General features: G+C 47.1%; 1 protein-coding gene across 1 annotated transcript in view; it reads left to right on the forward strand.

Annotated features, from left to right (window-relative positions):
• The window catches only part of LOC139379246 (leucine-rich repeat and fibronectin type-III domain-containing protein 4-like), a 91,349-nt gene that overhangs the window by 36,480 nt on the left and 30,072 nt on the right, over positions 1–24,797 (forward strand). The window contains exon 3 of the mRNA XM_071122044.1: positions 22,597–23,380. Coding sequence (XP_070978145.1) covers positions 22,623–23,380 — 758 coding nt within the window. The 5' untranslated portion in view covers positions 22,597–22,622. The remainder of the gene's footprint in view (positions 1–22,596; positions 23,381–24,797) is intronic.

Genomic DNA, 24,797 nt, shown 5'->3' on the forward strand with positions numbered 1-24,797 from the left:
CCATTCTAACACCTGGATATGTTTATTTTTGAACCATTCCATTGTAGATTTTGCTTTATGTTTTGGATCATTGTCTTGTTGGAAGACAAATCTCCGTCCCAGTCTCAGGTCTTTTGCAGACTCCATCAGGTTTTCTTCCAGAATGGTCCTGTATTTGGCTCCATCCATCTTCCCATCAATTTTAACCATCTTCCCTGTCCCTGCTGAAGAAAAGCAGGCCCAAACCATGATGCTGCCACCACCATGTTTGACAGTGGGGATGGTGTGTTCAGCTGTGTTGCTTTTACGCCAAACATAACATTTTGCATTGTTGCCAAAAAAGTTCAATTTTGGTTTCATCTGACCAGAGCACCTTCTTCCACGTTTGGTGTGTCTCCCAGGTGGCTTGTGGCAAACTTTAAACAACACTTTTTATGGATATCTTTAAGAAATGGCTTTCTTCTTGCCACTCTTCCATAAAGGCCAGATTTGTGCAATATACGACTGATTGTTGTCCTATGGACAGAGTCTCCCACCTCAGCTGTAGATCTCTGCAGTTCATCCAGAGTGATCATGGGCCTCTTGGCTGCATCTCTGATCAGTCTTCTCCTTGTATGAGCTGAAAGTTTAGAGGGACGGCCAGGTCTTGGTAGATTTGCAGTGGTCTGATACTCCTTCCATTTCAATATTATCGCTTGCACAGTGCTCCTTGGGATGTTTAAAGCTTGAGAAATGTTTTTGTATCCAAATACGGCTTTAAACTTCTTCACAACAGTATCTCGGACCTGCCTGGTGTGTTCCTTGTTCTTCATGATGCTCTCTGCGCTTTTAACGGACCTCTGAGACTATCACAGTGCAGGTGCATTTATACGGAGACTTGATTACACACAGGTGGATTGTATTTATCATCATTAGTCATTTCGGTCAACATTGGATCATTCAGAGATACTCACTGAACTTCTGGAGAGAGTTTGCTGCATGCACTAATTTTGCACGCCCAATTTTTCAGTTTTTGATTTGTTAAAAAAGTTTGAAATATCCAATAAATGTTGTTCCACTTCATGATTGTGTCCCACTTGTTGTTGATTCTTCACAAAAAAATAAAGTTTTATATCTTTATGTTTGAAGCCTGAAATGTGGCAAAAGGTCGCAAAGTTCAAGGGGGCCGAATACTTTCGCAAGGCACTGTATATACACATCAATGATTCTCTCGCTCTGTCTATTTTTCTGCCTCTCTCTTCCTCGCCCACCCACTCTCTCTCTCCTTGATAGAGATTCCTTGTTTCTCTAACAGACTGTAGTTATCCAAGTGTCAGCACAAACACACACACGCACACGCACATGAACACGCACATTCACACACATACACACATAGTGTTTTTCACATAGCAACAGTAAGGAGGTACTTCATTGATGAGAGACTGGAAAAGTTCGAATAGATTTAGAGAGGGAGGGAATGAGAGAGAGAGAGAGAGAAGGAGAGAGAGAGATACAGAGAGAGAGACAGAGAGAGAGAGAGAGAGAGAGAGAGAGACAGAGAGAGAGAGAGAGAGAGAGAGAAAGAGAGAAAGAGAGAGAGAGAGAGAGAGACACAGAGAGAGAGAGGGTGAGAAGGGAGGAAGAGAAGGCAAGGGAGGAAGGGGAAGAGAAGGTAGGGGAGGAAGAGAAGGTAAGGGAGGAAGGGGAAGAGAAAGTAGGGGAGGAAGAGGAAGAGAAGGTAAGGGAGGAAGAGAAGGTAGGGGAGGAAGAGAAGGTAGGGGAGGAAGGGGAAGAGAAGGTAGGGGAGGAAGGGGAAGAGAAGGTAAGGGAGGAAGAGGAAGAGAAGGCAAGGGAGGAAGAGAAGGTAGGGGAGGAAGAGAAGGTAAGGGAGGAAGAGGAAGAGAAGGTAAGGGAGGAAGAGGAAGAGAAGGTACGGGAGGAAGAGGAAGAGAAGGTACGGGAGGAAGAGGAAGAGAAGGTAGGGGAGGAAGAGGAAGAGAAGGCAAGGGAGGAAGAGAAGGTAGGGGAGGAAGGGGAAGAGAAGGTAAGGGAGGAAGAGGAAGAGAAGGTACGGGAGGAAGAGGAAGAGAAGGTAAGACAGGAAGAGGAAGAGAAGGTACGGGAGGAAGAGGAAGAGAAGGTAAGGGAGGAAGAGAAGGTAGGGGAGGAAGAGAAGGTACGGGAGGAAGAGGAAGAGAAGGCAAGGGAGGAAGAGAAGGTAGGGGAGGAAGGGGAAGAGAAGGTAGGGGAGGAAGAGAAGGTACGGGAGGAAGAGGAAGAGAAGGTACGGGAGGAAGAGGAAGAGAAGGTAAGGGAGGAAGAGGAAGAGAAGGTAGGGGAGGAAGAGGAAGAGAAGGCAAGGGAGGAAGAGGAAGAGAAGGTAGGGGAGGAAGAGGAAGAGAAGGCAAGGGAGGAAGAGGAAGAGAAGGTAGGGGAGGAAGAGGAAGAGAAGGTACGGAAGGAAGAGGAAGAGAAGGCAAGGGAGGAAGAGTAGGTACGGGAGGAAGAGGAAGAGAAGGTAGGGGAGGAAGAGAAGGTAGGGGAGGAAGAGGAAGAGAAGGTAGGGGAGGAAGAGGAAGAGAAGGCAAGGGAGGAAGAGAAGGTACGGGAGGAAGAGGAAGAGAAGGTAGGGGAGGAAGAGGAAGAGAAGGTAAGGGAGGAAGAGGAAGAGAAGGTAAGGGAGGAAGAGGAAGAGAAGGTAGGGGAGGAAGAGAAGGTACGGGAGGAAGAGGAAGAGAAGGCAAGGGAGGAAGAGAAGGTACGGGAGGAAGAGGAAGAGAAGGCAAGGGAGGAAGAGAAGGTACGGGAGGAAGAGGAAGAGAAGGTACGGGAGGAAGAGGAAGAGAAGGCAAGGGAGGAAGCGAAGGTACGGGAGGAAGAGGAAGAGAAGGTAGGGGAGGAAGAGGAAGAGAAGGTAGGGGAGGAAGAGAAGGTACGGGAGGAAGAGGAAGAGAAGGCAAGGGAGGAAGAGAAGGTACGGGAGGAAGAGGAAGAGAAGGTAGGGGAGGAAGAGAAGGTACGGGAGGAAGAGGAAGAGAAGGCAAGGGAGGAAGAGAAGGTACGGGAGGAAGAGGAAGAGAAGGTAGGGGAGGAAGAGAAGGTACGGGAGGAAGAGGAAGAGAAGGCAAGGGAGGAAGAGGAAGAGAAGGTAGGGGAGGAAGAGGAAGAGAAGGTACGGGAGGAAGAGGAAGAGAAGGTAGGGGAGGAAGAGGAAGAGAAGGTAAGGGAGGAAGAGGAAGAGAAGGTAAGGGAGGAAGAGGAAGAGAAGGTAAGGGAGGAAGAGGAAGAGAAGGTAAGGGAGGAAGAGGAAGAGAAGGTAGGGGAGGAAGAGGAAGAGAAGGTAAGGGAGGAAGAGAAGGTACGGGAGGAAGAGGAAGAGAAGGTAGGGGAGGAAGAGGAAGAGAAGGTAAGGGAGGAAGAGGAAGAGAAGGTACGGGAGGAAGAGTAAGAGAAGGTACGGGAGGAAGAGGAAGAGAAGGTAGGGGAGGAAGAGGAAGAGAAGGTACGGGAGGAAGAGGAAGAGAAGGTAAGGGAGGAAGAGGAAGAGAAGGTAGGGGAGGAAGAGAAGGTACGGGAGGAAGAGGAAGAGAAGGTACGGGAGGAAGAGGAAGAGAAGGTAGGGGAGGAAGAGGAAGAGAAGGTAAGGGAGGAAGAGAAGGTACGGGAGGAAGAGGAAGAGAAGGTAGGGGAGGAAGAGGAAGAGAAGGTAAGGGAGGAAGAGGAAGAGAAGGTACGGGAGGAAGAGTAAGAGAAGGTACGGGAGGAAGAGGAAGAGAAGGTAGGGGAGGAAGAGGAAGAGAAGGCAAGGGAGGAAGAGAAGGTACGGGAGGAAGAGGAAGAGAAGGCAACGGAGGAAGAGAAGGTACGGGAGGAAGAGGAAGAGAAGGTAGGGGAGGAAGAGGAAGAGAAGGTAAGGGAGGAAGAGGGAGAGAAGGTACGGGAGGAAGAGGAAGAGAAGGTAAGGGAGGAAGAGGAAGAGAAGGTAAGGGAGGAAGAGGAAGAGAAGGTAAGGGAGGAAGAGGAAGAGAAGGTACGGGAGGAAGAGGAAGAGAAGGCAAGGGAGGAAGAGGAAGAGAAGGTACAGGAGGAAGAGGAAGAGAAGGCAAGGGAGGAAGAGAAGGTAGGGGAGGAAGGGGAAGAGAAGGTAGGGGAGGAAGAGGAAGAGAAGGTAAGGGAGGAAGAGGAAGAGAAGGTACGGGAGGAAGAGGAAGAGAAGGTAAGGGAGGAAGAGGAAGAGAAGGTAGGGGAGGAAGAGGAAGAGAAGGTACGGGAGGAAGAGGAAGAGAAGGCAAGGGAGGAAGAGGAAGAGAAGGTACGGGAGGAAGAGGAAGAGAAGGTAAGGGAGGAAGAGGAAGAGAATGCAAGGGAGGAAGAGGAAGAGAAGGTAAGGGAGGAAGAGGAAGAGAAGGTACGGGAGGAAGAGGAAGAGAAGGTAAGGGAGGAAGAGGAAGAGAAGGTAAGGGAGGAAGAGGAAGAGAAGGTAGGGGAGGAAGAGGAAGAGAAGGTACGGGAGGAAGAGGAAGAGAAGGCAAGGGAGGAAGAGAAGGTAGGGGAGGAAGGGGAAGAGAAGGTACGGGAGGAAGAGGAAGAGAAGGTAAGGGAGGAAGAGAAGGTAGGGGAGGAAGGGGAAGAGAAGGTACGGGAGGAAGAGGAAGAGAAGGTAGGGGAGGAAGAGAAGGTAGGGGAGGAAGAGGAAGAGAAGGTAGGGGAGGAAGAGGAAGAGAAGGCAAGGGAGGAAGAGAAGGTACGGGAGGAAGAGGAAGAGAAGGTAGGGGAGGAAGAGGAAGAGAAGGTAAGGGAGGAAGAGGAAGAGAAGGTAAGGGAGGAAGAGGAAGAGAAGGTACGGGAGGAAGAGGAAGAGAAGGTAAGGGAGGAAGAGGAAGAGAAGGTAGGGGAGGAAGAGGAAGAGAAGGTACGGGAGGAAGAGGAAGAGAAGGCAAGGGAGGAAGAGGAAGAGAAGGTACAGGAGGAAGAGGAAGAGAAGGTACGGGAGGAAGAGGAAGAGAAGGTACGGGAGGAAGAGGAAGAGAAGGTAAGGGAGGAAGAGGAAGAGAAGGTAGGGGAGGAAGAGGAAGAGAAGGTACGGGAGGAAGAGGAAGAGAAGGCAAGGGAGGAAGAGGAAGAGAAGGTACGGGAGGAAGAGGAAGAGAAGGTAAGGGAGGAAGAGGAAGAGAAGGTAGGGGAGGAAGAGGAAGAGAAGGTAAGGGAGGAAGAGGAAGAGAAGGTACGGGAGGAAGAGGAAGAGAAGGTAAGGGAGGAAGAGGAAGAGAAGGTAAGGGAGGAAGAGGAAGAGAAGGTAGGGGAGGAAGAGGAAGAGAAGGTACGGGAGGAAGAGGAAGAGAAGGCAAGGGAGGAAGAGAAGGTAAGGGAGGAAGAGAAGGTAGGGGAGGAAGGGGAAGAGAAGGTACGGGAGGAAGAGGAAGAGAAGGTAGGGGAGGAAGAGAAGGTAGGGGAGGAAGAGGAAGAGAAGGTAGGGGAGGAAGAGGAAGAGAAGGCAAGGGAGGAAGAGAAGGTACGGGAGGAAGAGGAAGAGAAGGTAGGGGAGGAAGAGGAAGAGAAGGTAAGGGAGGAAGAGGAAGAGAAGGTAAGGGAGGAAGAGGAAGAGAAGGTACGGGAGGAAGAGGAAGAGAAGGTAAGGGAGGAAGAGGAAGAGAAGGTAGGGGAGGAAGAGGAAGAGAAGGTACGGGAGGAAGAGGAAGAGAAGGCAAGGGAGGAAGAGGAAGAGAAGGTACGGGAGGAAGAGGAAGAGAAGGTACGGGAGGAAGAGGAAGAGAAGGTACGGGAGGAAGAGGAAGAGAAGGTAAGGGAGGAAGAGGAAGAGAAGGTAGGGGAGGAAGAGGAAGAGAAGGTACGGGAGGAAGAGGAAGAGAAGGCAAGGGAAGAAGAGGAAGAGAAGGTACGGGAGGAAGAGGAAGAGAAGGTAAGGGAGGAAGAGGAAGAGAAGGTAGGGGAGGAAGAGGAAGAGAAGGTAAGGGAGGAAGAGGAAGAGAAGGTACGGGAGGAAGAGGAAGAGAAGGTAAGGGAGGAAGAGGAAGAGAAGGTAAGGGAGGAAGAGGAAGAGAAGGTAGGGGAGGAAGAGGAAGAGAAGGTACGGGAGGAAGAGGAAGAGAAGGCAAGGGAGGAAGAGAAGGTAGGGGAGGAAGGGGAAGAGAAGGTACGGGAGGAAGAGGAAGAGAAGGTAAGGGAGGAAGAGAAGGCAGGGGAGGAAGGGGAAGAGAAGGTAAGGGAGGAAGAGGAAGAGAAGGTAGGGGAGGAAGAGAAGGTAGGGGAGGAAGAGGAAGAGAAGGTAGGGGAGGAAGAGGAAGAGAAGGCAAGGGAGGAAGAGAAGGTACGGGAGGAAGAGGAAGAGAAGGTAGGGGAGGAAGAGGAAGAGAAGGTAAGGGAGGAAGAGGAAGAGAAGGTAAGGGAGGAAGAGGAAGAGAAGGTACGGGAGGAAGAGAAGGTACGGGAGGAAGAGGAAGAGAAGGCAAGGGAGGAAGAGGAAGAGAAGGTACAAGAGGAAGAGAAGGTACGGGAGGAAGAGAAGGTACGGGAGGAAGAGGAAGAGAAGGTACGGGAGGAAGAGGAAGAGAAGGTAAGGGAGGAAGAGGAAGAGAAGGTAGGGGAGGAAGAGGAAGAGAAGGTACGGGAGGAAGAGGAAGAGAAGGTAAGGGAGGAAGAGGAAGAGAAGGTACGGGAGGAAGAGGAAGAGAAGGTACGGGAGGAAGAGGAAGAGAAGGTAAGGGAGGAAGAGGAAGAGAAGGTACAGGAGGAAGAGGAAGAGAAGGTAAGGGAGGAAGAGGAAGAGAAGGTAAGGGAGGAAGAGGAAGAGAAGGTAAGGGAGGAAGAGGAAGAGAAAGTACGGGAGGAAGAGGAAGAGAAGGTACGGGAGGAAGAGGAAGAGAAGGTAAGGGAGGAAGAGGAAGAGAAGGTAGGGGAGGAAGAGGAAGAGAAGGTACGGGAGGAAGAGGAAGAGAAGGCAAGGGAGGAAGAGGAAGAGAAGGTACGGGAGGAAGAGGAAGAGAAGGCAAGGGAGGAAGAGAAGGTAGGGGAGGAAGGGGAAGAGAAGGTAGGGGAGGAAGAGAAGGTACGGGAGGAAGAGGAAGAGAAGGTACGGGAGGAAGAGGAAGAGAAGGTAAGGGAGGAAGAGGAAGAGAAGGTAGGGGAGGAAGAGGAAGAGAAGGTACGGGAGGAAGAGGAAGAGAAGGCAAGGGAGGAAGAGAAGGTACGGGAGGAAGAGGAAGAGAAGGTAGGGGAGGAAGAGAAGGTAGGGGAGGAAGAGGAAGAGAAGGTAGGGGAGGAAGAGGAAGAGAAGGCAAGGGAGGAAGAGGAAGAGAAGGTAGGGGAGGAAGAGGAAGAGAAGGTAAGGGAGGAAGAGGAAGAGAAGGTAAGGGAGGAAGAGGAAGAGAAGGTAGGGGAGGAAGAGAAGGTACGGGAGGAAGAGGAAGAGAAGGCAAGGGAGGAAGAGAAGGTTCGGGAGGAAGAGGAAGAGAAGGTAGGGGAGGAAGAGAAGGTACGGGAGGAAGAGGAAGAGAAGGTAAGGGAGGAAGAGGAAGAGAAGGCAAGGGAGGAAGAGAAGGTACGGGAGGAAGAGGAAGAGAAGGTAAGGGAGGAAGAGGAAGAGAAGGTACGGGAGGAAGAGGAAGAGAAGGTACGGGAGGAAGAGGAAGAGAAGGCAAGGGAGGAAGAGAAGGTACGGGAGGAAGAGGAAGAGAAGGTAGGGGAGGAAGAGAAGGTACGGGAGGAAGAGGAAGAGAAGGTAAGGGAGGAAGAGGAAGAGAAGGCAGGGGAGGAAGAGAAGGTACGGGAGGAAGAGGAAGAGAAGGTAAGGGAGGAAGAGGAAGAGAAGGTACGGGAGGAAGAGGAAGAGAAGGTACGGGAGGAAGAGGAAGAGAAGGTAAGGGAGGAAGAGGAAGAGAAGGTAGGGGAGGAAGAGAAGGTACGGGAGGAAGAGGAAGAGAAGGCAAGGGAGGAATAGAAGGTACGGGAGGAAGAGGAAGAGAAGGTAGGGGAGGAAGAGAAGGTACGGGAGGAAGTGGAAGAGAAGGTAAGGGAGGAAGAGGAAGAGAAGGCAAGGGAGGAAGAGAAGGTACGGGAGGAAGAGGAAGAGAAGGTAAGGGAGGAAGAGGAAGAGAAGGTACGGGAGGAAGAGGAAGAGAAGGTACGGGAGGAAGAGGAAGAGAAGGCAAGGGAGGAAGAGAAGGTACGGGAGGAAGAGGAAGAGAAGGTAGGGGAGGAAGAGAAGGTACGGGAGGAAGAGGAAGAGAAGGTAAGGGAGGAAGAGGAAGAGAAGGCAAGGGAGGAAGAGAAGGTACGGGAGGAAGAGGAAGAGAAGGTAAGGGAGGAAGAGGAAGAGAAGGTACGGGAGGAAGAGGAAGAGAAGGTACGGGAGGAAGAGGAAGAGAAGGTAGGGAGGAAGTGTGCTTTTGAATATCTATGTGTGTGTGTGTGTGTGTGTGTGTGTGTGTGTGTGTGTGTGTGTGTGTGTGTGTTCTTGTGTGTGTGTTCCTGTGTGTGTGTGTGTGTGTGTGTGTGTATGTGTGTGTGTGTGTGTGTGTGTGTGTGTGTGTGTGTGTGTGTGTGTGTGTGTGTGTGTGTGTGTGTGTGTGTGTGTGTGTGTGTGTGTTTATGCTTGCATACCTGTATCCTGTCTAAATAACTGTTGTCTTTCAATACGAATAATTCCATTTATATTCTCATCATGTGATGAAATAATTAATTAGATTTCACAAATAGTTTGATATTCATTAAACCTCAGTCATCATCCTCAGAGGGGTAAAGACGTGACTCGTTGTAGACACAGATATTATAACCATACATTCAGCTCATCACACACACACACACACACACACACACACACACACACACACACACACACACACACACACACACACACGCACACACACACACACACACACACACGCTCTCACAACAGAAACACACACACACAGATACACACATACACTCAGACACACAGACACAGTATATATATCATACTATATCCCTAGAACTATACACCATATAGTATACTATGTCTCTACTCCTAGAACTATACTTTATATGGTATACTATATCTCTACTCCTAGAACTATACACCATATAGTATACTATATCTCTACTCCTAGAACTATACACTATATAGTATACTATGTCTCTACTCCTAGAACTATATTCTATATAGTATACTATATCTCTACTCCTAGAACTATACACTATATAGTATACTATATCTCTACTCCTAGAACTATACACTATATAGTATACTATGTCTCTACTCCTAGAACTATACACTATATAGTATACTATGTCTCTACTCCTAGAACTATAAACTATATAGTATACTATATCTCTACTCCTAGAACTATACACTATATAGTATACTATATTTCTACTCCTAGAACTATACACTATATATGAGGTAACTGTATATTACACTGTTTACTCCCCTACTTCTTTATGCATCTCTCCATTCCACATCACTGGTCTAACCTGAGCTTAACTGAGGAGGTGGAGAAACTTCTCCCAGAATAGAGAATGAAAAACAAGCAACACACGGAGTTGCAACCTCTCCCATAACAGAGAGAGAGAGAGAGAGAGAGAGAGAGAGAGAGAGAGAGAGAGAGAGAGATCCTCTCCCATGACAGAGAGCGAGAAAGAACCTCTCACATAACCTGTTTGGGCTATGGGGGAGCATTTTCACGTTTGGATGAAAAGCGTGCCCAGAGTAAATTGCCTGCTACTCTGTCCCAGTTGCTAATACATGCATATTGTTAGTAGATTTGGATAGAAAACACTCTGAAGTTTGAATGAATGATGTCTGTGAATATAACAGAACTCATATGGCAGGCAAAAATCTGAGATAAAATCCAACCAGGAAGTGGGAAATGTGAGGTTTGTAGTTTTCAAGTCATTGCCTATCTAATATACAGTGGCTATGGGGTCATATTGCACTTCCCAAGGCTTCCACTAGATGACAACAGTCTTTAGAACATTGTTTGAGGCTTCTACTGTGAAGGAGTGGGGAACGAGAGCTGAATGAGTCAGAGGTCTGGCAGAGTGCCATGAGCTGATCACGCGTGCTCACGTGAGAGCGACCTGTGTTCCATTGCATTACTCAGACAAAGGAATTCACCGGTTGAAACATTATTGAAGATTTATGATGAAAAACATCCTAAAGATTGATTCTAGTTTCACATGTTTCTACAAACTGTAATATTACTTTTTGTGTGAACTTTTGCCTGGACTTTATCAAACAAAACAAACATTTATTGTGGAACTGGGATTCCTGGGAGTGCATTCTGATGAAGATCATCAAGGGTAAGTGAATATTTATAATGCTATTTCTGACTAATGTTGACTGCACAACATGGCGGATATTTCTTTTGGCTGGTTTGGGCTCTGAGCGCCGTTCTCAGATTATGCTTTTTCCGTAAAGTTTTTTGAAATCTGACACAGCGGTTGCATTAAGGAGAAGTTTATATAAAGTTCCATGTATCATAGTTGTTTCTATTATCAATGTCTATTATGAGTATTTCTGTAAATTGATGTGGCTCTGTGCAAAATCACGGCATGTTTTGGAACTACTGAACGTAACACGCCAATGTAAAATTAGATTTCTGGATATAAATATGAACTTTATCGAACAAAACATACATGTATTGTGTAACGTGAAGTCCTATGAGTGTCATCTGATGAAGATCATCAAAGGTTAGTGATTAATTTGATCTATATTTCTGCTTTTTGTGACAACTCTCTTTGGCTGGAAAAATTGCTGTGTTTTTCTGTGACTTGGTGGTGACCTAACATAATGGTTTGTGGAGCTTTCGCTATAGAAAAATTTAAAAAAATCAGACACAGTGGCTGGATTAACAAGACTTGTAATCTTTAAAATGGTGCCTTGTATGTTTGAGAAATTTGATTTATTTCATTGGCTGTTGGCGAGGTTTTCCGCTAGCGGAACGGTACTCCGTTCCCAGACAGGTTAAACAAATCAAAATATATTTTATATTTGACATTTTTCAAATAGCCACCCTTTGCCTTGATGACAGCTTTGCGACACTCTTGGCAAAACTGTTCACACCTCGGCCTAAACATCAGCGCCACGGGTAACTTCCACAAAGCTTTGAACAAGCTGAGAGACAAGGCAAGAAGGGCATTCTATGCCATCAAAAGGAACATTAAATATGATATACCAATTCGGATCTGGCTACAAATACTTGAATCATTTATAGAAACCTATTGTCCTTTATGGTTGTGAGGTCTGGGGACCGCTCACCAACCAAAAAATTCACAAATTGGGACTCTGCATGCCGAACTCTGCAAAAAATATCCTCTGTGTAAACGTAAAACACCAAATAATGCAGAGCCGTTGAAAGCTAATAATCAAAATCCAGAAAAGAGCCGTTAAATTCTACAACCACCTAAAAGGAAGCGATTCCCAAACCTTCCATATCAAAGCCATCACCTACAGAGAGATGAACCTGGAGAAGAGTCCCCTAAGCAAGCTGTTCCTGGGACTCTGTTCACAAACACAAACTGACCCCACAGAGCCCCAGGAGAGCAACACAATTAGACCCAACCAAATCATGAGAAAACAAAAAGATAATTACTTGACACATTGGAAAGTATTAACAAAAAAAACAAAGCAAACTAGAATGCTATTTGGCCCTAAACAGAGAGTACACAGTGGCAGATTACCTGACCACTGTGACTGACCCAAGCTTAAGGAAAACTATGTACAGACTCAGTAAGTATAGCCTTGCTATTGAGAAAGGCCACTGTAGGCAGACCTGGCTCTCAAGAGAAGACAGGCTATGTGCTCACTGCCCACAAAATGAGGTGGAAACTGAGCTACACTTCCCAACCTCCTGTCCAACGTATGACCATATTAGAGACACATATTTCCCTCAGATTACACAGATCCACAAAGAACTGAAAAACAAACCCAATTAATGCAGCTTTACCAGAGAGAGATATAGAGAGTGTGTGTGAGAGAGAGAGAGAGGGAGAGAGAGAGGGAGAGAGAGTGAGAGAGGGATAGAGAGACAGAGAGTGAGAGAGAGAGAGAGAGAGAGAGAGCGAGAGAGACAGCGAGTGAGAGAGAGAAAGTGAGCAAGAAAGAGACTGTAGTATACACGAGGGAGGGATGACTGGAGGAAAGAGGGAGGGGAGGAGGAGAGAGAACTGGAGAACAGAGGGAGGGGAGGAGGAGAGAGATCTGGAGGAGTGAGGGAGGGGAGGAGGAGAGAGAACTAGAGGAGAGAGGGAGGGAAGAAGGGAGGGATGACTGGAGGAGAGAGGGGAGGAGGAGGGATGACTGGAGGAGAGAGGGAGGGGAGGAGGGAGGGATGACTGGAGGAGAGAGGGGAGGAGGAGTAGGGAGGGATGACTGGAGGAGAGAGGGAGGGGAGAAGGGAGGGATGACTGGAGGACAGAGGGAGGGAAGAAGGGAGGGATGACTGGAGGAGGGAGGGAGGGGAGAAGGGAGGGATGACTGTAGGAGAGAGGGAGGGGAGGAAGGAGGGATGACTGGAGGACAGAGGGAGGGGTAGAGGAGAGAGGGAGGGATGACTGGAGGAGAGACAGAGGGGAGAAGGGAGGGGTGACTGTAGAAGAGAGGGGGGGATGTGGGAGGGATGAATGGAGGAGAGAGGGAGGGGAGGAGGGAGGGATGACTGGAGGACAGATGGTGGGAAGAAGTGAGGGATGACTGGAGGAGAGAGGGAGGGGAGGAGAGAGGGATGACTGAAGGAGAGAGGGAGGGGAGGAGGGAGGGATGACTGTAGGAGAGAGGGAGGGGAGTAGGGAGGGATGACTGGAGGAGAGAGGGAGGGGAGAAGGGAGGGATGACTGGAGGAGAGAGGGAGGGGAGAAGGGAGGGATGACTGGAGGACAGAGGGAGGGAAGAAGGGAGGGATGACTGGAGGAGGGAGGGAGGGGAGAAGGGAGGGATGACTGTAGGAGAGAGGGAGGGGAGGAGGGAGGGATGACTGGAGGACAGAGGGAGGGGTAGAGGAGAGAGGGAGGGATGACTGGAGGAGAGACAGAGGGGAGGATGGAGGGATGACTGGAGGAGAGAGGGAGGGGGGGATGAGGGATGACTGGAGGAGAGAGGGAGGGGAGGAGGGAGGGATGACTGGAGGAGAGAGGGAGGGGAGGAGGGAGGGATGACTGGAGGAGAGAGGGAGGGGAGGAGGGAGGGATGACTGGAGGAGAGAGGGAGGGGAGGAGGGAGGGATGACTGGAGGAGAGAGGGAGGGGAGGAGGAGACAGATTACTGAAGGACAAACGGAGGGGGATGGAAGAGGAGATGGAATAGAGGAAGTAGATGGGGAAGAGAAAGGTGAGGGAGGGAGGGAGGGAGGGGAGAGAGAGAGAGGAGAGGGGAGGGAGGGAGGGAGGGAGGGAGGGAGGGAGGGAGGGAGGGAGGGAGGGAGGGAGGGAGGGAGGGAGGGAGGGAGGGAGGGAGGGAGTAAACGAATGGGATGGTGTGCTATTCATCTCCTCAGGGTGGATCGATGGTTCAGGAGACAGATCAGTTATACTGCCTGCACTCTACTGTTACTAGTACCACACACACACACACACACACACACACACACACACACACACACACACACACACACACACACACACACACACACGCACACACACACACACACACACACACACACACACACACACACACACTGCCTGCACTCTACTGGAATCTGTAGAGAGAACAAGAGAGATAGAGAGAGATAGAGAGAGATAGAAAAGGAGGATGAGGAGGGAGGGAGGGAGAGAAGGAGAATGAGGAGAGGGAGAGATGAAGAGGAATAGGAGGGGTGAGCTAGAGAGAGGGAGAAAGGAACAGCGTTCCTCTGGGTCTGGTAATACTTCACCTTCAGGTTGCTTCAAGGGCAGAACAGAGAGCCTCAGAAAGTCAAGTGGGAGAGGGGAGGAACGAAATCCAAGGAGAGGGAAAATGAGAGGAAGAGAGAGAGCGTAAAGGAGAGAGAGGGAGAGTTCTAGGATATGGGTTGTAGGTAGTAGCTCTATCTAGGATATGGGTTTTGGGTAGTAGCTCTATCTAGGATATGGGTTGTAGGTAGTAGCTCTATCTAGGCTATGGGTTGTCGGTAGTAGCTCTAGCTAGGCTATGGGTTGTAGGTAGTAGCTCTATCTAGGCTATGGTTTGTAGGTAGTAGCTCTAGGCTATGGGTTGTAGGTAGTTGCTCTAGGCTATGGTTTGTAGGTAGTCGCTCTATCTAGGATATGGGTTGTAGGTAGTAGCTCTAAGCTATGGGTTGTAGGTAGTTGCTCTAGAATATGATTGTAGGTCGTTGTTCTCTCTAGGATATGGGTTGTCGGTAGTAGTTATGGGTAGTAGGTAGTAGATATCGGTTGTAGGTAGTAGATATAGGTTGTAGGTAGTACATATGGCTTGTTGGTAGTAGATATGGGTAGTAGGTAGTAGATATGGGTTGTAGATAGTAGATATGGGAGGTAGGTAGTAGATATGGGTTGTAGGTAGTAGATATGGGTAGTAGGTAGTAGATATGGGTAGTAGGTAGTAGATATGGGTTGTTGGTAGTAGAAATGGGTAGTAGGTCGTATCTATGGGTTATAGGTAGTAGATATGGGTAGTAGGAAGTTGATTTGGGTAGTAGGTAATAGATATGGGTTGTAGGTAGTAGATATGGGTTGTTGAGAGTAGATATGAATTGTGGGTAGTAGTTCTGGGATATTGCTTGTAGGTAGTAGATATGAGTTGTAGGTAGTAGATATGGGTTGTAGGTAGTAGATATGGGTTGTAGGTAGTAGATATAGGTAGTAGGTAGTAGATATGGGTTGTAGGTAGTAGATATGGGTAGTAGGTAGTAGATATGGGTTGTAGGTAGTAGATATGGGCTGAAGGTAGTATAAATGGGTAGTAGATAGTAGATATGGGTAGTAGGTAGTAGATATGGGTAGTAGGTAGTAGATATGGGTTGTTGGTAGTAGATATGGGTAGTAGGTAGTAGGTATGGGTTGTAGGTAGTAGATATTGGTTGTTGAGAGTAGATATGGGTAGTAGGCAGTAGATATGGGTAGTAGGTAGTAGGTAGTAGTTTTGGGCTATTGCTTGTAGGTAGTAGATATGGGTTGTTGGTAGAAGATAAGGGTAGTAGGTAGTAGATAATAGTAGTAGGTAGAAGATATAGGTAGTAGGTAGTAGATATGAGTAGTAGGTAGTATCTATGGGTTGTTGGTAGTAGATATGGGTAGTAGGTAGTAGATATGGCTTGTAGGTATTAGATATGGGTAGTAGGTAGTAGATATGGGTAGTAGGTAGTAGATATGGGTTGTTGGTAGTAGATATGGGTAGTAGATAGTAGATATGGGTTGTAGGTAGTAGATATGGGTAGTAGGTCTTAGATATGGGTTGTTGGTAGTAGATATTGGTAGTAGGTAGTAGATATGGGTAGTAGGTAGTAGATATGGGCTGTGGGTAGTAGATGTGGGTAATAGGTAGTAGCTCTGGGATATGTGTTGTAGGTAGTAGATATGGGTAGTAGGTAGTAGATATGGGCTGTGGGTAGTAGATATGGGTACGAGGTAGTAGATATGGGTTGTAGGTAGTAGATATGGGTAGTAGGTAGTAGATATGGGTTGTAGGTTGTATATATGGGTTGTAGGTAGTAGATATGGTTTGTAGGTAGTAGATATGGGTAGTTGGTAGTATCTATGGGTTGTTGGTAGTAGATATGGGTAGTAGGTAGTAGATATGGGTAGTAGGTAGTAGATATGGGTAGTAGGTAGTAGATATGGGTAGTAGGTAGTAGATATGGGTAGTAGGTAGTATATATGGGTTGTTGGTAGTAGATATGGGTAGTAGGTAGTAGATATGGCTTGTAGGTATTATATATCGGTAGTAGGTAGTAGATATGGGTAGTAGGTAGTAGACATGGGTTGTTGGTAGTAGATATGGGTAGTAGGTAGTAGATATGGGTAGTAGGTAGTAGATATGGGTAGTAGGTAGTATCTATGGGTTGTTGGTAGTAGATATGGGTAGTAGGTAGAAGATATGGCTTGTAGGTATTAGATATGGGTAGTAGGTAGTAGAAATGGGTAGTAGGTAGTAGATATTGGTTGTTGGTAGTAGATATGGGTAGTAGGTAGTAGATATGGGTTGTAGGTAGTAGATATGGGTAGTAGGTAGTATCTATGGGTTGTTGGTAGCAGATATGGGTAGTAGGTAGTAGATATGGGTTGTAGGTAGTAGATATGGGTAGGCAGTGTATGGGTAGTAGATATGGGTTAGTAGTAGCAGTTGTTAGTAGTATGGGTTGTAGGTAGTAGATATGGGTAGTATCTATGGGTTGTAGGTAGTAGATATGGGTAGTAGGTAGTAGATATGGGTAGAAGGTAGTATCAATGGGTTGTTAGTAGTATCTATGGGTTGTAGGTAGTAGATATGGGTAGAAGGTAGTATCTATGGGTAGTTAGTAGTATCTATGGGTAGTAGGTATGTTGTTGTATGAAGTCTGTGTGTTTTATTGTCAAATCAGACATTCTACTCTTAAAGAGTGACTCTCTACCTCTCTTTCCAAGTCTCTTTCTTTCAATTTTTCCCCCTCTCTGCATTGATTTCCCTCACTCTCTCGCTCCGTCTCTCTCTCACTCTCTTTTTCTATCCGTCTCTTCATGTGTCGCTCTGTCCCTCTTTCCATCTCTCTCGCCCTCTGAGTATTGAGGTTAAGTTTTGGAGGTCTGTGGTTTGAGTTATTCAGTAACAGAGACATACAGAACCATCGTTCTCGTCAGATGGTGTTGATGTAGCCTGGACGTTACCCTATTCCCTATATAGTGCACCCTATTCCCTATATAGTGCACCCTATTCCCTATATAGTGCACCCTATTCCCTATATAGTGCACTCTATTCCCTATATAGTGCACCCTATTCCCTATATAGTGCACCCTATTCCCTATATAGTGCACCCTATTCCCTATATAGTGCACCCTATTCCCTATATAGTGCACCCTATTCCCTATATAGTGCACCCTATTCCCTATGTAGTGCACCTTATTCCCTATATAGTGCACCCTATTCCCTATGTAGTGCACCCTATTCCCTATGTAGTGCACCCTATTCCCTATGTAGTGCACCCTATTCCCTATGTAGTGCACCCTATTCCCTATGTAGTGCACCCTATTCCCTATGTAGTGCACCCTATTCCTTATATAGTGCACCCTATTCCCTATGTAGTGCACCCTATTCCCTATGTAGTGCACCCTATTCCCTATGTAGTGCACCCTATTCCCTATATAGTGCACCCTATTCCCTATATAGTACACCCTATTCCCTATGTAGTGCACCCTATTCCCTATATAGTGCACCCTATTCCCTATGTAGTGCACCCAATTCCCTATATAGTGCACCCTATTCCCTATGTAGTGCACCCTATTTCCCACCCTATTCCCTATATAGTACACCCTATTCCCTATGTAGTGCACCCTATTCCCTATATAGTGCACCCTATTCCCTATGTAGTGCACCCAATTCCCTATGTAGTGCACCCTATTCCCTATAGTGCACCCTATTCCCTATATAGTGCACCCTATTCCCTATGTAGTGCACCCTATTCCCTATATAGTGCACCCTATTCCCTATATAGTGCACCCTATTCCCTATGTAGTGCACCCTATTCCCTATATAGTGCACCCTATTCCCTATATAGTGCACCCTATTCCCTATGTAGTGCACCCTATTCCCTATGTAGTGCACCCTATTCCCTATATAGTGCACCCTATTCCCTATGTAGTGCACCCTATTCCCTATGTAGTGCACCCTATTCCCTATGTAGTGCACCCTATTCCCTATATAGTGCACCCTATTCCCTATGTAGTGCACCCTATTCCCTATGTAGTGCACCCTATTCCCTATGTAGTGCACCCTATTCCCTATATAGTGCACCCTATTCCCTATATAGTACACCCTATTCCCTATGTAGTGCACCCTATTCCCTATATAGTGCACCCTATTCCCTATGTAGTGCACCCAATTCCCTATGTAGTGCACCCTATTCCCTATATAGTGCACCCTATTCCCTATAGAGTGCACCCTATTCCCTATGTAGTGCACCCTATTCCCTATATAGTACACCCTATTCCCTATATAGTGCACCCTATTCCCTATATAGTACACCCTATTCCCTATGTAGTGCACCCTATTCTCTATATAGTGCACCCTATTCCCTATGTAGTGCACCCTATTCCCTATATAGTGCACCCTATTCCCTATGTAGTGCACCCTATTCCCTATATAGTGCACCCTATTCCCTATGTAGTGCATAAAGGACCACATGGACCAGCCCTTTAGCAATTTGAGTTCAAGACAATGAGCTTTCTAGGCCCTTGCCAGTGGAGTGACAGATGCCAGATGCATGCACAGCAGAGAGAGAGAGAGAGAGAGAGAGATAGAGAGAGAGAGAGAGCTAGAGAGAGAGCGAGAGCTAGAGAGAGAGAGAGAGCTAGAGAGAGAGAGAGAGCTAGAACGCTAGAGAGAGAACTAAAGAGAGAGAGAGAGAAAGAGAGAGCTAGAGAGAGAGAGAGAGCTAGAGACAGAGAGAGAGCTAAAGAGAGAGAGAGAGAGCTAAAGAGAGAGCGAGAGAGAGAGAGAGCTAGACAGAGAGGGAGAGAGCTAGAGAGAGAGAGAGAGAGCTAGAGAGAGAGAGAGAGAGAGCTAAAGAGAGAGAGAGAGAGAGCTAGAGAGAGAGCTAGAGAGAGAGAGCTAGAGAGCTAAAGAGGGAGCTAGAGAGAGCTAGAGAGAGAGAGAGAGCTAGAGAGAGAGAGAGAGCTAAAGAGAGAGAGAGAGAGCTAGAGAGAGAGAGAGAGGGAGAGAGAGAGAGAGAGAGCTAGAGAGAGAGAGAGAGGGAGAGCTAGGGAGAGAGAGCTAGAGAGAGAGAGAGCTAGAGAGAGAGAGAGAGAGAGCTAAAGAGAGAGAGAGAGAGCTAGAGAGAGAGAGAGAGGAAGAGAGAGAGAGAGAGAGCTAGAGAGAGAGAGAGAGGGAGAGCTAGGGAGAGAGAGCTAGAGAGAGAGAGCTAAAGAGAGAGAGAGAGCTAGAGAGAGAGAGAGATAGAGAGGCAGAGAGAGCTAGAGAGAGAGAGCTAGAGAGAGAGAGAGCTAGAGAGAGAGAGAGAGCGCTAGAGAGAGAGAGAGAGCTAAAGAGAGAGAGCGCTAGAGAGAGAGCTAGAGAGAGAGCTAGAGAGAGAGAGCTAGAGAGAGAGAGAGATAGAGAGCTAGAGAGAGAGCTAGAGAGAGTGAGCTAGAGAGCTAGAGAGAGAGCTAGAGAGAGCTAGAGAGAGAGAGAGAGCTAGAGAGAGAGAGAGAGCAAAAGAGAGAGAGAGAGAGCTAGAGAGCTAGAGAGAGAACTAGAGAGAGAGAGAGAAAGAGAGAGCTAGAGAGAGAGATCTAGAGACAGAGAGAGAGCTAAATAGAGAGAGAGAGAGCTAGAGAGAGAGAGAGAGAGAGAGAGAGAGAGAGCTAGAGAGAGAGAGAGAGGCAGAGCTAGAGAGAGAGAGCTAGAGAGAGAGAGAGCTAGAGAGAGAGAGCTAGAGAGAGAGAGAGAGAGCTAAAGAGAGAGAGAGCTAGAGAGAGAGCTAGAGAGAGAGAGCTAGAGAGAGAGAGAGAGATAGAGAGCTAGAGAGAGAGAGAGAGAGAGAGAGAGAGAGAGAGAGAGAGAGAGAGAGAGAGAGAGAGAGAGAGAGCTAGAGAGAGAGAGAGAGAGAGAGAGAGAGAGAGAGCTAGAGAGAGAAAGAGAGAGAGAGAGAGAGAGAGAGAGAGAGAGAGAGAGCTAAAGAGAGAGAGAGCTAGAGAGAGAGCTAGAGAGAGAGAGCTAGAGAGAGAGAGAGAGATAGAGAGCTAGAGAGAGAGAGAGAGAGAGAGAGAGATAGAGAGCTAGAGAGAGAGAGAGAGAGAGAGAGAGAGAGAGAGCTAGAGAGAGAAAGAGAGAGAGAGAGAGAGAGAGAGAGAGAGAGAGAGAGAGAGAGCTAGAGAGAGAGCTAGAGCTAGAGAGAGAGAGAGAGATAGAGAGCTAGAGAGAGAGAGAGAGAGAGAGAGAGCTAGAGAGAGAGAGAGAGAGAGAGAGCTAGAGCTAGAGAGCTAGAGAGACTGTATCTAATGCAGTACGCAATTTTTTTAGTTTAGTTTAGTTAATGCTACTTTCAGAACTTCTGGCTAAAAAATACTCAAAGTGCAGGAGAATCTGTTTAAGAGACAAGCAGGAGAGAAAAAAATGCCCTTTGATAGACTTGATGATACTTTCACACTTCCTAAACTGCTTTTCTTTGTTCACGCCCATTCAACATTGTTCACGCCCATTCAACATTGTTCACGCCCATTCAACATTGTTCACGCCCATTCAACATTGTTCACGCCCATTCAACATTGTTCACGCCCATTCAACATTGTTCACGCCCATTCAACATTGTTCACGCCCATTCAACATTGTTCACGCCCATTCAACATTGTTCCACGCCCATTCAACATTGTTCACGCCCATTCAACATTGTTCACGCCCATTCAACATTGTTCACGCCCATTCAACATTGTTCACGCCCATTCAACATTGTTCACGCCCATTCAACATTGTTCACGCCCATTCAACATTGTTCCACCCCCATTCAACATTGTTCACGCCCATTCAACATTGTTCACGCCCATTCAACATTGTTCACGCCCATTCAACATTGTTCACGCCCATTCAACATTGTTCACGCCCATTCAACATTGTTCACGCCCATTCAACATTGTTCACGCCCATTCAACATTGTTCCACGCCCATTCAACATTGTTCACGCCCATTCAACATTGTTCACGCCCATTCAACATTGTTCACGCCCATTCAACATTGTTCACGCCCATTCAACATTGTTCACGCCCATTCAACATTGTTCACGCCCATTCAACATTGTTCCACGCCCATTCAACATTGTTCACGCCCATTCAACATTGTTCACGCCCATTCAACATTGTTCACGCCCATTCAACATTGTTCACGCCCATTCAACATTGTTCACGCCCATTCAACATTGTTCACGCCCATTCAACATTGTTCACGCCCATTCAACATTGTTCACGCCCATTCAACATTGTTCACGCCCAGTTAAACATTAGCCCCGCCCACAGATGTAAACCTCCAAACAGGAGCCTCGTTTAAACCCAGCTCAAATTCAAGGCAGCAATGCTTTTGAGAACTGCAGCAAAGATTATCTACACGCTTGAGCAGGAAAACCCCCATTCTGTTACAGACTCGAACCTGTGACATGACAGACCAATCAGGAGTGTCTATCCACCCTATTACATCAGCCAATAATGACTAGCCAGGAAGGACACTTTTTTTCTCCCTCCTATAGGTCAGTGCTTTCTCCTTGGCTAAATTAGGCACGTAATTGCACATTTTAATTCATATTATTAACGGATCCCAGACCAGTTTATAATTAAATGAAAGTTAATTATGATCCAAAAGGCATTTCTGCAACAAAACAAAACAAAAACAACTAAAAATATTCCTACTGCGAAGTAGGAACTGGTGTCAAACGCCTCCGATCCTGTAACTGATCTCAAGAGTTATGGCTAGAGTTACAAAAACGGACTGGGTATTCTAGAAATCCCGGTTGAAAGATTCCTGGATTCAGCAGGAAATGAGCATTAAATCCAGGAAACTTTCAAAACCAGGCTTTCTAGAGAACATGGGGAATTTTAGGGAAGTTACCGAATTTTTGTTTGTTATAACCCTAGGTATGGCTCTATTAATAAGGACATTGTAATGTAGATAGCATGCCTGTCGCCCTGTGACGCTGTCCGTGCGTCGTTCTCAGTTACTGTTGCTATGGAGATTCCCGTGGTGTCATCATTTGATGAGTTGCCGTGACACCGGTGTAGTGCTGTGGGTTGCTTCTGTAACTAAGGAGTTTGCATTTATAGTGAGGTGGGTTGGGATGTTGTTGCTAGGCTGTAGTGGAGTATTCTGGGATGCTGTTGCTATGCAGCGTTAAGGTGTAGTGTACTGTAGTAATATACGGGTTGAATGCACAGGGATCCATGGTGACTGTGTGTGTGTCCTGTGTGTGTGTCCTGTGTGTGTGTCCTGTGTGTGTGTCCTGTGTGTGTGTTTGTGTGTGTGTCCTGTGTGTATGTCCTGTGTGTGTGTCCTGTGTGTGTGTTTGTGTGTGTGTGTCCTGTGTGTGTGTCCTGTGTGTTTGTTTGTGTGTGTGTGTCCTGTGTGTGTGTCCTGTGTGTGTGACTTGTGTGCGTGTCCTGTGTGTGAATTTCCTGAACTATAAAACACAGAGTGGATTATAATGTTTCAGAGAAGACCTAACGCAGACACAAGGGCTTGCACACACACACACACACACACACACACACACACACACACACACACACACACACACACACACACACACACACACACACACACACACACACACACACACACACACACACACACACACAGGACACACACACAGGACACACAAACACACACACAGGACACACACACACACACACACACACAAACAAGGGGCTGCTTACATAATACTATCCAAACAGTGTGAGTCTGTAACACTTATTTTCTCTCTCACTCTCTCTCTCTCTCTCTCTCTCTCTCTCGCTTTCTTTTCTCTCTCTCTCTAGGTCTGTGGATAACTCTCCATACTACCATGCCAGACCCCCCACCTTCCCATTCAATCCGAAGACGACACCCATCACCCCACACACACACACACCCACAGAGAAGGGAAGAACATTCCATCCTCTCTTCCCTCCATCCCTCCATCACCCCTTCAAACACACTTCTGAACTCCTGCAAACTACTACCCCTCTCCCAGTCCATTCCTGGATCATTCTCCTCCCATCTCATTCGCTGTGCCTGCCCCACCCCCGGCACATCCCCGGCTTTCCCGGCTCTCCATTGGCTGACGTTGGTCACATGCTGCTGCCTGCTGCCCTCTCTGATTGGTGCAGGGGAGACATGGGACGTGGTCGCAGTGTGTCCATTCCACTGCGTCTGTCGGAACCTGTCGGACTCTCTGAGCACGCTCTGTGCAGATAAAGGCCTCCTATTTGTTCCCCCGAATGTCGATCGACGAACCGTCGAGCTCCGATTGGCTGATAACTACATCACAGAAGTGGGCGGGGCTGACTTCGCCAACATGACCGGATTGGTTGATCTGACTCTATCCCGGAACACTATCCACTCCATCCGACCAATGACGTTCTCCGATCTGGAGAGCTTGCGGAGTTTGCATTTGGACGGTAACCGCTTGACGACGCTGGGACCGAGGGACCTGTTGGGATTGGTCAATCTGCAGCACCTCATCGTCAACGGTAACCAGCTGACCAGGGTGTCGGCAGAAGCGTTCAATGATTTGTTATTGACGCTGGAGGATCTGGACCTGTCTTACAATAACCTCAGATGGTGAGGAGACTTACAGGACCAAGTCTTTACACACCGACTCGTTCAAGGGTCTATTTCTGCATTGTAGAATAATAGTGAAGACATCAAAACTATGAAATAACACAGATGGAATCATGTAGTAACCAAAAAAAGTGTTAATTAAATAAAGAAATTAATTAAAATATATTGAACATTTGAGATTCTTCAAAATAGCCACCTTTTGCCATGATGACAGCTTTGCACACACTTGGCATTCTCATCAACCAGTTTCATGAGGTAGTCAACTGGAATGCATTTCAATTAACAGATGTGCCTTGTTAAAAGTAAATGTGTGGAATTTCTTTCCTTCTTAATGCGTTTGAGCCAATCAGTTGTGTTGTGACAAGGTAGGTTTGGTATACAGAAGATAGTCCTATTTGGTAAAAGACCAAGTCCATATTATGCCAAGAACAGCTCAAATAAGCAAAGAGAAACAACAGTCCATTATTACTTTAAGATATGAATGTCAGTCAATCCAGAATATTTCAAGAACTTTGAAAGTTTCTTCAAGTGCAGTCGCAAAAACCATCAAGCACTACGAGGAGGATAAGTTTATTAGCCTCAACATTTGCAGCCCAAGTAAATGCTTCACAGAGTTCAAGTAACAGACACATCTCAACATCATCTGTTCAGAGGAGACTGTGTGAATCAGACCTTTGTGGTCGAATTGCTGCAAAGAAACCACCACTAAAGGACACCAATAAGAAGAGACTTGATTGGGCCAGAAAACATGAGCAATGAACATTAAACCAGTGGACATCTGTGCTTTGGTCAAATGAGTCCAAATTTGAGATTTTTAGTTCCAACCGCTGTGGCTTTGTGAGACGCTTAGTAGGTGAATGGATGATCTCCACATGTGTGGTTCCCACCGTGAAGCATGGAGGAGGAGGTGTGGGGGTGCATTGCTGGTGACACTGTCAGTGATTTATTTAGAATTCAAGGCACACTTAACTACCACAGCATTCTGCAGCGATACGCAATCCCATCTGGTTTGTGCTTAGAGGGACTACCAGGACAACGACCCAACACATCTCCAGGCTGTGTAAAGGCTATTTGACCAAGAAGGAGAGTGATGGAATGCTGCATCAGATGACCTGGCCTCCACAATCACCCGACCTCAACCCACTTGAGATGGTTTGGGATGAGTTGGACCGCAGAATGAAGGTGCTCAGCATATGTAGGAACTCCTTCAAGACTGTTGGAAAAGCATTCCAGGTGAAGCTGGTTGAGAGAATGTCAAGAGTGTGCAAAGCTGTCATCGAGGCAAAAGGTGGCTACTTTGAAGAATCACCAATATAAAATATATTTTTTCAATGTAGGAAATAGTACAAATAAAGAATAAACCTTGAATGAGTAGGTGTGTCCAAACATTTGACTGCTACTGTATATTTTGGGCAGA

Source organism: Oncorhynchus clarkii, chromosome 21, assembly GCF_045791955.1.
Source record: "Oncorhynchus clarkii lewisi isolate Uvic-CL-2024 chromosome 21, UVic_Ocla_1.0, whole genome shotgun sequence".
NCBI lineage: Eukaryota > Metazoa > Chordata > Actinopteri > Salmoniformes > Salmonidae > Oncorhynchus > Oncorhynchus clarkii.